This window comes from Cebidichthys violaceus, unplaced genomic scaffold (genome assembly GCF_023349555.1).
Source record: "Cebidichthys violaceus isolate CVI_PGR_0920_01 unplaced genomic scaffold, fCebVio1.0.p SCAF_45, whole genome shotgun sequence".
Lineage (NCBI taxonomy): Eukaryota > Metazoa > Chordata > Actinopteri > Perciformes > Stichaeidae > Cebidichthys > Cebidichthys violaceus.
Window position 1 is genome coordinate 635391 of NW_027176650.1, and position 15112 is coordinate 650502.

Consider the following 15112-nt stretch of genomic DNA (forward strand, 5'->3'; position numbering starts at 1 on the left):
CCGAGCCTCAACACTGTGTGAGCGCGAGGAACCATCAATTAACCGGGACGAGCCACTGGGGAGGGTCCCAAACTACACGACTCCCACTCTGTGCTGACGAGGACTCGTGAGAAGGGAGTGTAGGAGAGTAGTGTTCTACAGGAGGGGGGGCAAGGTGGTGAAATAAAAGGAAAGGAAAGGGAAGGAAAGGAAAGGAAAGGAAAGGAAAGGAAAGGAAAGGAAAGGAAAGGAAAGAAAAGGGAAGGAAAGAGTGAAAGGAAAGGAAAGGAAAGGAAAGAAAAGTGGAAGGAAAGCTAAAGAAAGGGAAGGAAAGGAAAGGAAAGGAAAGCTAAAGAAAGGGAAGGAAAGAGTGAAAGGAAAGGAAAGGAGAGGAAAGAAAAGAAAAGTTGAATGAAAGGAAAGGAAAGGACAGCAAAGGAGAGGAAATGAAAGTTGAAGGAAAGGAAAGGACGGGGAGGGGAGGAGAGGGGGTCCTGATGTTGACTAGAGAGCAGCTTTAGAGGTCTGCAGACAGGAAGCAGCTTGTTTTTGTTCAGAAGATTAAATTCTGAACAAAAACAGAAATAATCTGATTTATGATCTCAAGTCTATTTCTACTTCTCTCTGAAGGAATTTTATTATTATTATAGTTTGTATTATTTTCAGTATTTGTATTATTATTATTATCATCATTATTATTATCATTATTCTTTTTTATTATTATTATTTGTATCATTATTTTTATTATTATTATTTGTATTATTATTTTTTACCATTATTATACATTTTATCATTTTTATCATCATTATTATTATTAATATTATTTGTATTATTATTATCATTATTTTCTTTATTATTATTCATTTTTTTACTATTATATTTTTTATTAATATCATTATCATTATTTTTATTAATAATATTTTCATCATCATTATTATTATTATTATCCAGATGTGTTGAATGTTTGTGAAAATACATAATCACAAAAAGATACATTTATTATCATTTATTATGATCATCTTGTGTTTGTCATATTTAATAAAAACATTGAAATCAAATGTGTTGTCAGTTTATTAAGAGATGAATATTCTTTTTTTATAAACTGTTAATTACATATTAAAAACTCTGTAAACCTGAAAACATTTAAAATCCTTAAAAACATGTTTTAATAATAAATCTTGTGCAGATGGTGATTTATTATTAATATTACAGTATAAGTGGACAGCAGAGTCGCTGCTCATCTTTCATCAGGCTGAAGACCCGCCTCTTCAGGAAGTGCTACCCTGAGCCTTCCACTCAGCACTTATTGTTTTCATACTAGCTTGTTACACTTATTGTATTCGTATTACTTATAGCACTAACTGTTTCTCTTGTTTCTGTACTTTGGCTCTGAGTTATGCTCTGCTTCAGGCTCTTAGATGCTTGTTTAAAGGAAATGTACTTATGACTTCTGGTGACTAGTAGTTCTATTGATTACCAATGTTAATTCACTTATTGTAAGTCGCTTTGGATAAAAGCATCTGCTAAATGACTGTAATGTAATGTAATGTAATGTATAATAATATTAATAATAATAATAAATGACGTCATGTTATCCACCAGCAGGTGTCGCTGTGTCCTCAATAGTTTAGGTCTCCTTTAAACAGGAAGGAACTCCAGACACAGAAGAATAAATACAACTTTATTGTACATAAATACATCGAGTTCATCGAGACACGAGAGCAAATAAAGATGTGAAACAATAAATAAAGATGTGAAACAATAAATAAAGATGTGAAATAATAAATAAAGATGTGAAATAATAAATAAAGATGTGAAACAATAAATAAAGATGTGAAATAATAAATAAAGATGTGAAATAATAAATAAAGATGTGAAATAATAAATAAAGGACTAAAAGACCTTTGAAAATAAACACGGTGACGTCCAATATTTGTCTCCTGGTAACAGTGTTCTTCTGTTTGAACGTCATCCTTTATGTGACGGTACTGTGAGAGAGAGACAACTTATATACAAATATATATTCATATATATATATACAATAATTTGAGTTAAATATTAGTTTATTTACTCTGATATCTGTCTGTAAACTTCTGAAATATTCATTATGGGCGAGTTGGAGCTGGAGCAGTTCTTTGATCGATTCATTGAGGATGTGAGTACGAACTAACATGAAGCTGTACATCTTTAAAAAACTCACCAATATGAACACTGTAAAACATTTATATTTATATATATATATAAATATATATTTATATATATATTTATATATATCTCAAAAGAGTACAGCAACTTACTGTAATCAAAACATAGTTATTTTCTGTAATAATTCAAACATGACAATATTGTCACCAGTAAGATTAAGCACAATTCTGTCTCTCTACTGTACCCTAGAATTACAGTAAATTATTGTAAAAACAAATATACAGTTATTTGTCATCTGAAAGCAGTAAATTACTGTGAAAGGAGATCCAGTGGAATAATTGGAGCATTCCCAGAATGCATTGCACTCACAGCAATATTACAGTATGAGCATAACACAGTAAGTCACTGTAAATGTAGTGTGACAGTGTAGTTTCATGTTTTAAAAATGATCAGTAACAAAACTAACAGGAGGAAGCTAGTTGGGGACTATTTTCTGTGGCGGATTGATCCACATGTATATGGTGTCAGTATAGGATCATATTACTGTTGTTGTGGGTTCTTTCCTGGGTAAGAATGGGTTGTAATGAAATATAAAATACCATCAGAACCTGATGCAGGTCTCCTGGATGGAGGAGGTGAACGAGGAGCTCCTCTCTCTGCCCGATGACCTGCTCACGCTGCTCGAGGACGACTCAGGTACGACAAGTAAATGTTTTATAGTACGTTTTAAAAAAGTCCAACAAAAGTCACAGTATAGCATCTCGAAGATGTCATAAAAAGTTACAGCAAGGTATGTCTAAAGATTCACAGTATAGTGTGTTGAAGAAAGTAAAAGTGAGTCCAAAACAGTCACAGAAGAAGTCCCAGTATAGTGATTCATGTATGACCTTCCACAACACCAAACTACCAGCAGAGAGCACAACAGAGCTGTGTGACAGCAGCACCAGTCTGGACTACAGCTCCCAGAATGGCACTGCAGCGGCTCCAGAGCTCCCGGGTGGGTCGTCCCCTGAGACACAGCAGCCAGAAATCCTCATCCAGATAAAGTGAGTCACCACAAGGTCCATTTAGTAGCTGCTCTGGACGTTTTGATCGCATCACATGACCCTCCTCTTGTAGTCCTAAGCGTCGTATTGTGTGTTTGTGTTGCAGGAACGTGGTCTCCACAGTGAAGCTGGGCTGCCCTCTGGACCTGCACTTCATCGCCCGCAACGCGTGGAACGTAGAGTACAATCCACAGGTAGAGAGACCAGAGACCAGAGACCAGAGACCAGAGACCAGACACCAGTGACCAGACACCAGTGACCAGTGACCAGAGACCAGACACCAGAGACCAGAGACCAGAGACCAGTGACCAGACACCAGACACCAGTGACCAGACACCAGTGACCAGTGACCAGACACCAGAGACCAGACACCAGAGACCAGACACCAGAGACCAGAGATCAGAGACCAGACACCCGAGACCAGTAACTACACACCAGAGACCAGCGACCCAGACTAAGACCTGGACTCTGCAGGTACAGTCACCAGAGACCAGAGACCAGAGACCCAGACTAAGACCTGGACTCTGCAGGTACAGTCACCAGAGACCAGGACATAGACTAAGACCTGGACTCTGCTTCATTAAGGTCCAAACCTTTTCAACTCGTCAGTCTTGACATGGGACTTTTGACGCAGGACTTGGCTGTCTAGAAAAACATAAATGATCACATATTTGACTGAATATTGGATGATAACAATCGTCAGATCCTCAGAGTTCTGGTCTTATTTGTTTTAAAACCCACTGATTCATTAGAGGACAGTTTAAAGAGTGGAGCGCTTAAATCTATGAGTTCCAGTCTCACAGTGATAGAGAACAACCTGTAACCCTTGTTGTGTTTCAGGTTTTCAATAGGCTCATCATGAGGATCCGTAAGCCGCCAACCACAGGGATCTTCTTCGAAACTGGAAGCCTCTTCTGTTTTGGAGCCACAAGGTACGTCTGGACTCAGGAGTACCTCTGGATCTGCAGGTGTCTTTGCTGACGGTGCACCGACCTCCTCTCTGTCTCCTCAGTGAGGAGCAGTCGCGGCTCGCCGCCCGGAGGTTCAGTCGCATCGTGCAGAAGCTCGGCTTCCCCGTCCGCTTCCTGGACTTCAAGATCCACAACATCATGGCCAAGAGCAAGACCTTCCCAGTCCGACTGGAGCAACTGGCCCACCGTCAGTCCTGCAGGTGAGGAGACGTCGGCTGTCGTTACACGAAGCCACAAGCCTCCATCTGGATGTACCAGGTCCTGTTGACAGGTCCTCTGACAGGGCATTAGTGCATTAGGGGGATTTTTAGCTACAAAGACCGGATGCAGGACGTCTTTAGACAAGATATACACAGGAATACAAGTGTATTCTCATGTACTACTTGTAGTACTTGTAAATGATCATGTAGTACATGTGTATTCTCATGTAGTACTTGTGTATTTGTGTCTCTCTCCACAGTTATGAACCAGAGCTGTTTCTGGGTCTCTTATACAAGAGGATTCCTGGAATCTCCGTCACCATCTACTCATCTGGAACATTGTGGCTGTGCGGTAACTAATCTGTGTTTGTGTGCTCACATTGATTGATTGATTGATTATATGAGGGTCAATACACCACAGAGTGACTTCAGGAGGTTATTGGGGTCCTTTAAGTCTGGTCTTGTGTTGAATTTCAGGAGCTAAAAATGAAGACGAGGTCCAACAAGAGTTTCAGGAGGCCCTGAAGCTGCTAAATATATAATATAATAAATAAATACTCGTTCTACAGTCACTGGATTGTTTCTCATAAAAAAAACTATAATTCAGATAATTCAATAGGAAAGGTGAGATCACTTCAAAATAAAAGACAATATCAGACAATAAAATCCCTCTGATATAAACCCATTCATTTATTCATGAATTATCATCTCATTTGCATCTCAACTGAAGGTACATTCAAGGTCCTCTAAGGTACAAACTCAGGTGTAACATTTTAAGGGTTTTTACACTTAAAAAAAAATACTTGAATGACTTGACTATTTGTTATTTGTGAATTATTTTTACATTTTAAGGGCTTATAATGTACCAAAAGCCTGCAGATGATCCATTAAGAAAAGGCAGTATTACTATATATAATAGGTAATATGAAGGTCACATGACCAGCCTGCAAACTACAACAAACTACAACAAACTACAACACAGCAGAAAATGTAAAGTTATAAAAAGAAAAACATCCAGCTATCCAGCTTCCTAAGCTAAGATAGAAGATCAGACTGGAGCTTCAGAAATGCATCGACCTGTAGAGAAACAAAGTAACAGACTGAAACATGTTGAGACTTGAATAAGTCATATTTAATATTTAATCCAGGTAGCTCTTGTTTCTAAGGTCAACAATGATTTTTGTTGCGAAAACTGAAAACTGACGACTAAAGTTTGAATTTTGAGGAGTTATTTGACTTAAACAGTGGCGGGCCGTGTGTTTTATACCTGGGCCTTCAGTGCTGTCCTACTACCGTTGACCCACCTCCTAATACCCTCATTATGATGCCACAGCTACGGTTCTTTGTTTCATGTCAACACCTCATAGTCACATAACACTGCAACATTTGACAAGTGAAATAAAATGTTACATGAAGCTCAACAACTACAAATACACTAACTGCAGAGTGCAGAAACATGACGGGATGCTGCGTCATTAACGGACAATGCATATAGTCAAAATCAACGTAATTAACACAATGACAAGAACAAACTCATAAGAACCAGTCACATATAGCTAAAACATATTCATCCACACACTGAAGAAAAACACCACCATAGAAACATGAACACAGTAGTAACACCACTGCAGATATAAAAACAAAAGTAGTTCACTTACCAAAGCTGCTGTTCACTTAAAGACAAAGTCCATCCTCCTTTCTTTATTAATAAAGAGTTTAAATGACACGGTTGTTCAGAACATCGGTGCGGTTCAGTTCCAGTAAGAGGTCCTTCTCCATTCATGGACACCAGTGATGACAGTTGAGTCTCCCCAGTTGTAGTTCTTGAATAGTTTTAATGCGTTTGAGGGCTGAAGATGTCCGCTCAACAGAGGCAGTAGATATTGGGATTGTCACCGCCCAACATGCCAAAACACTAAAAATGTAATGTCACGTATATACAACTTGCATATATACACACTTTAACTCTTACTACTACAAAGTTCTGCTAGCTAGTTTCACAACAGTCACGCTACCCCACTGACCAATCACACCGCACCTTAATGATGACGTACTTGTAGGCCAGCTAGAAGGCTCTGACATGTCAAAGAATACGCCGAACATGTCAAACTAAAGATCTAATTGGTTGAAAACTATGACAATAAAGTCCCCATTTACTTTAATCTGCAAAGTCTACCTAGAAGGCCTCAGGCCTCTCTTCTGAGGAAGACAGTAGCTATGCAATGAGAAAATAAGCTAATGGGAAAACTAATTATAATACATGTAGTGTATTTATGAAAAATTATAAAATAGCTATAAGTTCGTGATTCTGTTAAGGGCAGCAGAGAAAGCTTTGCTGGCCCTGAAGACCCACCACTGAATACACACAAGAGAATATATCAGCCGATACGAGACACGCTACCTGAGTGTTTGTGAGTTGTACACACACCGCTGTACCGCTAACACCAATCAGTTTTGTTTTCAGTCAACATCGTATGTTGGGTCTTACACGACGACTTCCAGCCGATTGCCTGCGGACATCGCCGCTTGTTTTTGAGTTTGAATGAAGAGTGTTTTACGATGCTTTATGACCCATCAGTGGTGGTCCATCAGGGCCAGCAAAGCCTTCTCTGCTGGCCTAAACAGAATCACAAAGTTATAGCCATTTCATAATTAAATCATTTTTCATAAATACACTACATGTATTCTAAATATTGTTTCCCATTAGCTTATTATGTCATTGCACAGCTACTGTCTTAATGACGAAGCATCCCGTCATGCACGTATTCATGTTTCTGCACTCTGCAGTTAGTGTATTTGTAGTTGTTGAGCTTCATGTAACATTTTATTTCACTTGTCAAATGTTGCAGTGTTATGTGAATATGTGGTTTTTACATGAAAACGTGTTTGTTCGGTGAGTTAGCCGTTAGCTGTTAGTCATTAGCTGTTAGCCGTTAGCCTTTAGCTCACCATCTGCTGCACGCTAACATCGGGAAACATCTGTTGTTAAACAGGTCAGTTTGTTCCTAAGTACGTTACACATACAAGGAATTTGTCTCGGTGAATGATGCATAACAATAAATAATAGTGCAATAGTGTGAGACACAATTTAAAAATATGAAAATTTACAATAAAGTATGGTAAACAAACAAACAAATAACAATACATTAAAACAAGTTTGATTTATTATTAAAATAGTTTTCCGGATTGTTTTTTTTAAAACATTTGAAGTGAGAAAAAGTCATGAATCTGTCATCAGTTTAGATCCAACGGTCAGTTTAAAAGTATTTTTTGGGGAGTTTCCAGAGGCGGCCAGTTGCACTTAAAATCCCCTGATTTGAATAAAGTAGCGTGGACCTCAACTTTATGCAAATGAGCAGCGGTTAACGAAGACGTCCCGCCTCTCCAAACTTACAAAACGCTACCAGAATGCTTTGCACCGCTTCTTATGTAGACAGCGAATGGGAAGCGAGGAAACGACGGATCCTGTGAACATGAACCATCACTGTGAGGCCCGTCAAGAAAATGTCCTCTTAAACCACAAGAGTGAGTTTTCATTGACCAAATGTAGACTGTGTGTGTGTTTGCTGTTCTGTACGTTCCTCACGTTGAGGTCATTTTCAGTCGTTGTAGAAGTTGTCGTAGCGATTACTTGAAGAAGTAAGAGTTTCTTTTAAACCTGCAAACATCTCATCCAAACTTAAACTGAATATCGTTGGTGTTTAAACCACAGACTGTATATAAAAAGTGAACGTAGTTGTCATGACGTCAGTTCGTTGCCATCTTGGAATAAGGCTGTGGCCATCTTGGCGTTTTAGCAACCAGTGAACAGGAAGTGACCACATCTGGACTGAGGAGGAGTGACGTAGAGACCTGTCAATCAGCGTGTAGCCCCGCCCCTAAAGCATCCCCTCTTTCTGGTCTGTTTGACTCTAAATGGAGCATAATGTACTAAATGAACATCATGCTGTATTGAAGAAGACTGGAAACTAGAGATTGAGACCATAAACTCATGTTTACAATGTTTACTGAGGGAATAAATCAAGAGAGAAGTAGAGTCATTTTAGACTAGACTTCTATACAACCAGAGGAGTCGCCCCCTGGTGGACACTAGAGAGAAGTGGACAGTCGGTGTTTCTCTGAGACCTCATGATCTTCCTGTCTGCTTTATTTTTATTTATTTATTTCAAAGATGATACTAAACCTCCTTTACGTTTTAATCTAACATTTGTCTACTTCAGGGTAACAAACACTGGACCGACTTCTTGTGCAGCTGCAGTGAACTCTCACCAAACACCTGTGACCTGCTCCTCTTTTTGTACTTCATCTGGTCCTCTTCTTCTTCACATCCTGTGTCTCTTCTCTGTTTCTCTCTAATAACATCCTGAGTTTCCTCTGATCCTAATAATACCACGTTAACCATGCTGACAGTAACACATCCTGTATTCATCTCTGTTCCCTCATCACTCTGTACTTTATTCTCACATATCAATCCTCACCAGAGCACCACACATGGAGGAAAATAGTCCCTGACAAAGTCGCTTCTTCCTCCTTTCTGTTGGTTAGAAGCTTCACTGAGCAGCTGTTTGGTAACAACATACAGAAGTCTTTGTCTCTGTTTGTCATGAGCACTTTGGTTTCATAAAGAGCATTAAAGAAGCTGCTGTGAGACATTTTATTTTGAAAGTCTTTTCTTAGTTTCTGGGTCACGTGAAGCTCCCAAAAAAAAAATATGCAAAGTCAACTTTTCCGCTTTTGGTCGGAGCCAAAAGAAAGCAGCAGATTACAGATGAATCCACAGGAAGAGCTGCAGTCTAAAGCATCTGTCTGTGAAGAGGAAGTCACAGGAGGACCTCTCCAGAGAGATCTCCACTCACGTCGTCTACGACACAGAGACTGATCCGGGACGTGATCAGGTCCAGGTCTAATGAAATCCATCTCCATGTTTTCATTAGAACAGTCAGAAGAAATCAACAAAATCCTTCAGGCTGATATTTAAAACATTAATAGAGTCTCTCACCAGGTCTCAGGGTTTTGGGGGGTCCTGCATCTCTCTCAGGCCCTGGTGACCCCTCAATCTGGATCAAAGCCCCCCCCTCTTGAGAGGATCATCTGCAAAAACCAAAAAGCCCAGGGTCAGAAAACGAATCCAGATGTTCCCAGCTGGACACTGGAGTGGAGATTTAAATTTGACGGTGTTGTTTTTTCAGCTTCAGCACCTGCGTCTGTTTGTGGAGGACTTCAGACCTGCAGGGACCCAGAATCCAGACCCCGTCCTCTCTGGAGTCAGAAGAACCACATGAAAAAAAACAGCAGGACTGTAACTTCCCGTTGTGCTGGTCGGGCTGCAGCTGCACCAAGAGCTGTCAGAGCAGAGAGACCAGGACCGGGACCAGGACCGGGACCAGGGCCACCTGCAGCCGACTGATCACATGACCCACCATTAAGAAATAAATTAAGATTGTGACCTTTTTAAATGTTTGAAACCATTCAAACTGTTTTATTTCAGAAGTCATTTAATAATTAAAGTCATATGACGACTTTGCATTAAAACAGTTATTCGTTTGTCTGCTATAAAGACTCAATATAAGAATAAGAACAGACTCTAGAAACAGGGACATAGATTTATTGTGAAGATAAAAACCTGCAGATAAAACCTCCTCAGAGACTCATCGGACCACCGAGGACCAGGAGACCGGAGCGGTTAGGAGGCTTCAGAGAATAATAAGATGTTTACAGATGTTTACAGATGTTTCAGGGTTCACTTTAAGGGTGGAGGCGTCCTGTGGGGGAGGGGGGGGGGGGGTGCAGGAGGATTCAGGGAGAAGAAATCAGAACTAGACAGAAACACACAGCTTGATCTGATCACTGAAGGTTTTCATGTTTGCTGCTGTTTACTTTGTTTGTTGTATTTTTCTTGTGTTGCAGATCAACTACAGCTTTTCATTTCATTGTGCATCCTTGTGTTGCATCATGACAATATCCTTGAATCCTTTCCTTCACTGAGTGAATCCTCTGATTTCAGTGATTTCTTTTTGAAGTGAACTGAAAGTTCTACATGTAAATGTCAGTTAGTTTCTACTTTTGTATATTTTTGTTTCTCCTTACTGTGGAAGAAGAAGAAGAAGAAGAAGAAGAAGAAGAAGAAGAAGAAGAAGAAGAAGTGTTTGTAAATTAATATAAGACATAAAATTCATCCTATAAACAAGGTTGACCCCAAATAATGAAATACACATCTGCTGCGTAACCCTCCTCAGGGTACGTCCTTTAGATATGAAGGTAATACAAAAAAAGGGAAAATAAGGTGTATTTAAATGTGTATTTAAGGTGTTTTTAAGGTGTTTTTAAGATAGTTTGCATTGATTAAGGAGGGTTAGGAAACACGTGAAGTTACTTTAAAGCACGAGTATGTTTTCAGCACTAGCTGAAGGGAGGAAAGAGTTAAAACTTTTCTTGTTGGACCAGGAGGAGGAGGAGGTACGGGGGGGAGGAGTGGGGGGGGAAGTCCCCCAGTTTTTTCTATTGATAGATATATTCATCCTTTATTCCTGCAGTCAGGACGATGCAGAGAGACGACCTGTGGAGCTCAGAGGATGAAGAGCTGCACTCATCAACAGTAAGGGTTTCTATTTCTAATGTTACTGTGTGTGTGTGTGTGTGTGTGTGTGTGTGTGTGTGTGTGTGTGTGTGTGTGAGAGAGAGAGAGAGAGAGAGAGAGTGTGTGTGTGTGTGCTCTGCAGTCTTTCCTCTCTGTGGTCTCATCATCTTGACGGCTGGTCTCAGCTTCAAATGTTCTTAAAGCTCTTTTTAAAGCCATGAACAGATTTCAGGAGGGTTTTATGAATAAGTTCACATTCTGTACATATACAGTGACGGCATTTTATATTTATAGACTGATTGACTTTGGTTAATTAAACTTAAATTTTTTTTTTTTTCATTTATGCTCAGCATGTTGTTTTAAACACAAATTAAGAAGACAAGATTGTGTGCACAAACTGGATTTTTACAATAATGAAGAACAACAAAACAAAGTCACGCTGAGTTTCTAGAATAACGTTGTGTGGCTGATTATTAGTCTCAACAACCTCTGCATGCTTGTGAATGTGCAGAGCAGATTCATAGAGGGAAGGTTTGAGAATGTTTAAAGAAAAAGATTTCTCAAAGATCTGAGACAAACAGTCACGATGTGCTTCATCCTTTTTCCTCAAACAAGACTCATAAGATAAGAAGTCAAATCAGACTGAAATGATCTCTGACGTTTACAGTCTTCATAATAATACGATATGAAATCAAAGTCAGAGGACACTAAACTCATCTGAATTAATTTTCTGAAAGCTTTCATGTTTTCTGCAGACGGAGGACGAGCAACGTTTAAAGATGAACTTCAGGATGTTTTGTTTTAAGGAACACATGTAGACACTATTTAAGGTGGACTGAGATAATCCAGATTAAACACGGCGGTCACATTAAAGACATGTTATTAAAGACATGCTATTAAAGACATGTTGTTAAAGACATGCTATTAAAGACATGTTGTTAAAGACATGTTATTAAACACATGTTGTTAAAGACATGTTGTTAAAGGCATGTTATTAAAGACATTTTATTAAAGACATGTTATTAAAGACATGTTGTTAAAGACATGTTGTTATAGACATGTTGTTAAAGACATGTTGTTAAAGACATGTTGTTATAGACATGTTGTTAAAGATATGTTATTAAGACATGTTATTAAAGACATGTTGTTAAAGACATTTTGTTAAACACATGTTGTTAAAGACATGTTAAAGACATGTTGTTCAAGACATGTTGTTAAAGACATGTTGTTAAAGACATGTTGTTAAAGACATGTTGTTAATGACATTTTGTTAAACACATGTTGTTATAGACATGTTGTTAAGGACATTTTGTTAAACACATGTTGTTAAACACATGTTGTTAAAGACATTTTGTTAAAGACATGTTGTTAAAGACATTTTGTTAAACACATGTTGTTAAAGACATGTTAAAGACATGTTGTTAAAGACATGTTGTTAAACACATGTTATTAAAGACATGTTGTTAAAGACATGTTGTTAAAGACATGTTGTTAAAGACATGTTATTAAAGACATGTTGTTAAAGACATGTTGTTAAAGACATGTTATTAAAGACATGTTGTTAAAGACAACAATCTTTTCTTTTCTTTCGTTAAATCTTTTCTTCTTTCATCATCTCTTAAGCAGCCTTGGACACAATAATATAAATAGAGCATTAATGATTAGTTTGTTGTTACACGTTAATTTGAATATTACCCAGCTGTCTTTGGGTTTCTTAACTCGTGCTAACTTTAAACCGAGGTTACCATGGTAACAGAGATGGATCCCCATGGTAACCAATGCTGCACAGTTACCCTGCAGACACCGGGTCAGATGTCGCCCTACAGTCAGTGATAATGATAATTCAATGAGTCCAGTTTATAGTTTAAGACTCAATAAAATCAATACAAATCAACAAAAGCTGCTCACTGTCAGATAGTTAATGAGATTAATTGAAATTAGATAGAAATTAACGTTTTTAGACGTATCACTCGTTGAATGTTTGTTTATCTTGAGATAAAACATGTCAGCATTGAATAAACAGAAACATTTACTTTATTAACATTTCAAACATATATCACATATTTTATAGCAGCAGGCTTACTTCTTATCACTCGTTATTTCATTCTAATATAATATATTGATTTAAATATATTTCATGTCATGTTTTGCTGCTGCAGTGAGTTCTGCAGGTTTTTAGGTCTCGTAGGACTTTTAATGAGACCGTTGTTTCTAATGGATCCTGGATCCTGATCTCCTAATATATATATATATATATATATATATATATATATATATATATATATATATATATATATATATATATATATTAATGTAGCAGCTACGGTTTGACAAACAGCAGGTTGACTATAACTTATAAAGAAACTTGACTTTCACACTGACGACGTTTTATACTGTAAAAAAAACAAAAATAAGTATTAAAACAATTAATCATCCACTTCTAATGGAAGAATAACTGGATTTGTTTTTGCAAAAATGTAAAAGTGACTCATTCTCAAGCTAAAAATGCAAATTTATTCTTATATTTTGAAGCATTTTGTTCTTTCGGTGTCTTAAACTCACCACCTCTTGACTAGAGTTAATTCATATTTGTATTATTTGGCTCTCGCAGTCGTTTTCTGAAAGAATGTCCTTTACAGGCCACCATAGTTGTGTCTAAACAACAGAATCCTCTTTCATTCTCTGTTCTCAGCTAGCTGCTCTGTGATTGGCTAATCGCTGACATCCGTACCGAGATGGCCCACCTCTTCCTCGCCAGTAAGATTGCCATGCCGGATGACCTCCACAGCAAAGGTGGCGCCAGGATCCCCAGGAGCGGCGCGAGGATGCCGACCTCCATCTCCGCTGAGAAGCCGAGCCGGGACAAGGCCAGGAAGGACCGCGTCGGCGTGACGACGCACATCCCGCACGTCAACGAGGTCCAGCTTACGGCGGCCACCGGCGGCGCCGAGATGTCCTGCTACCGCTGCACCGTGCCATTCGGCGTGGTCGTCCTCATCGCCGGCATCGTGGTCACAGCGGTGGCGTACACCTTCAACTCCCACGGGTCCACCATCTCGGTGCTGGGCCTGGTGCTGCTGTCTGCTGGACTGGGCCTACTAGGGTCCAGTGCCGTCTGCTGGAGGGTCCGATTGAGGAGGAAGAAGAAGGACAAACGGAGGGAGAGCCAGACCGCCCTCATGGCCAGCCAGGGGTACTGCGTGGCCTGATCGCCAGCAGGGGAGTTCAAGTTCAATTCTGGTGGTTCAGATGAACCTGAACGCACCACGCTGACTAAAAGGTTAATGAACTTATGAACTTGTACTCGCTGCAGGCGGTGAGGACTCTGCAGACGCCTCAGAGGACGAGAGACGGTGGTGGTTTAGATTAAAGGACGACAGAAAATAATTGATTATGGAGACTTTGAACTCCAGACTGGACGATGGATGATGAACGATGAGGTTAATAATCCATTCTTCAAACTGATTCATCAAAAAAACAACATTTGATAATAAAAATGTTTAGTTGAATCCCTCCAAAGCTCATCGATGACAGACAGAATCTCTGCACATAAGCTATTGAAAGACAAAGGTACTCTGATGTTTCTACATCTCTGATGAACTCCATCTGTGAGCTCAGCGGTCTGAAACGTTCTTCTGAGAGAAAACATGCTGCATCGTCTGCAAACATTCGATCTTTTAAGGGGAATACCTTTTCTCATTGCAGAATAAAAGATAAAAAAAGAAACAGAATTAACATTCTGAATACTGAGCTCACAAACAGGGTTCGCCTCTGATATGCATGTTATATGTTTTAACTATTGTGCACTATGATCCAAATGTATTCCACCGTGTTAAAGTTTAACTGTTTAACTGATGGTTAATCTTATTTATTCCGTGTCAGTAGATGTATTTGTTCTATTAAACTCAAGATTTAAATGACTCTAATTGACTCACTGAGGATTTTGTTTTGAGAGCAGGTCGAGGACCGACTGTAAAGTTAGAGCTGTTATATTTAGTTGTGTTTATGTTGCCTAGCATCCCGCAGACACACCACCAGATAATAAACTGTGGGGGGGTGGATTGCGTCATTCGGAGCAGGAGCCGGTGGTGCCGATGGCTAACGGTTACAACGAGTTGTCACTTCTGCAGTGCTAACTTTATCCCCACTGAAGTGCAGCATCCTGGGAATGTGGGAGGAGGAGGGAGAGACATA

The 15112-nt window shown here is 39.1% G+C and overlaps 2 protein-coding genes across 2 annotated transcripts; both read left to right on the plus strand.

Annotated features, from left to right (window-relative positions):
* The first annotated feature begins 2735 nt into the window (after window positions 1-2735).
* LOC137886641 (TATA box-binding protein-like 2) lies at window positions 2736-4701 on the plus strand. Its single transcript, XM_068729179.1, has 6 exons — window positions 2736-2833; window positions 3069-3170; window positions 3277-3364; window positions 4011-4102; window positions 4183-4341; window positions 4602-4701. The coding sequence occupies exons 1-6, from the start codon at window positions 2736-2738 to the stop codon at window positions 4699-4701; spliced, it is 639 nt and encodes a 212-aa protein (XP_068585280.1).
* A 6174-nt stretch (window positions 4702-10875) lies between these two features.
* LOC137886697 (transmembrane protein 100-like) lies at window positions 10876-14829 on the plus strand. Its single transcript, XM_068729266.1, has 2 exons — window positions 10876-10936; window positions 13611-14829. Exon 2 carries the CDS (start codon window positions 13654-13656, stop codon window positions 14125-14127), a length of 474 nt encoding a protein of 157 aa, XP_068585367.1. The 5' UTR covers window positions 10876-10936; window positions 13611-13653; the 3' UTR covers window positions 14128-14829.
* The last annotated feature ends 283 nt before the right edge of the window (window positions 14830-15112 follow it).

Bases quoted from the DNA above. Each gene is read 5' to 3' on its own strand.
- LOC137886641 (XM_068729179.1), top strand. From the start codon at position 2,736: ATGCAGGTCTCCTGGATGGAGGAGGTGAACGAGGAGCTCCTCTCTCTG. The intron at 2,834-3,068 runs ATGTTTTATAGT...TGACAGCAGCAC, and splicing joins GACTCAGGTACGACAAGTAA to CAGTCTGGACTACAGCTCCC. The intron at 4,103-4,182 runs GTACGTCTGGAC...CTGTCTCCTCAG, and splicing joins TTCTGTTTTGGAGCCACAAG to TGAGGAGCAGTCGCGGCTCG.
- LOC137886697 (XM_068729266.1), top strand. From the start codon at position 13,654: ATGGCCCACCTCTTCCTCGCCAGTAAGATTGCCATGCCGGATGACCTC.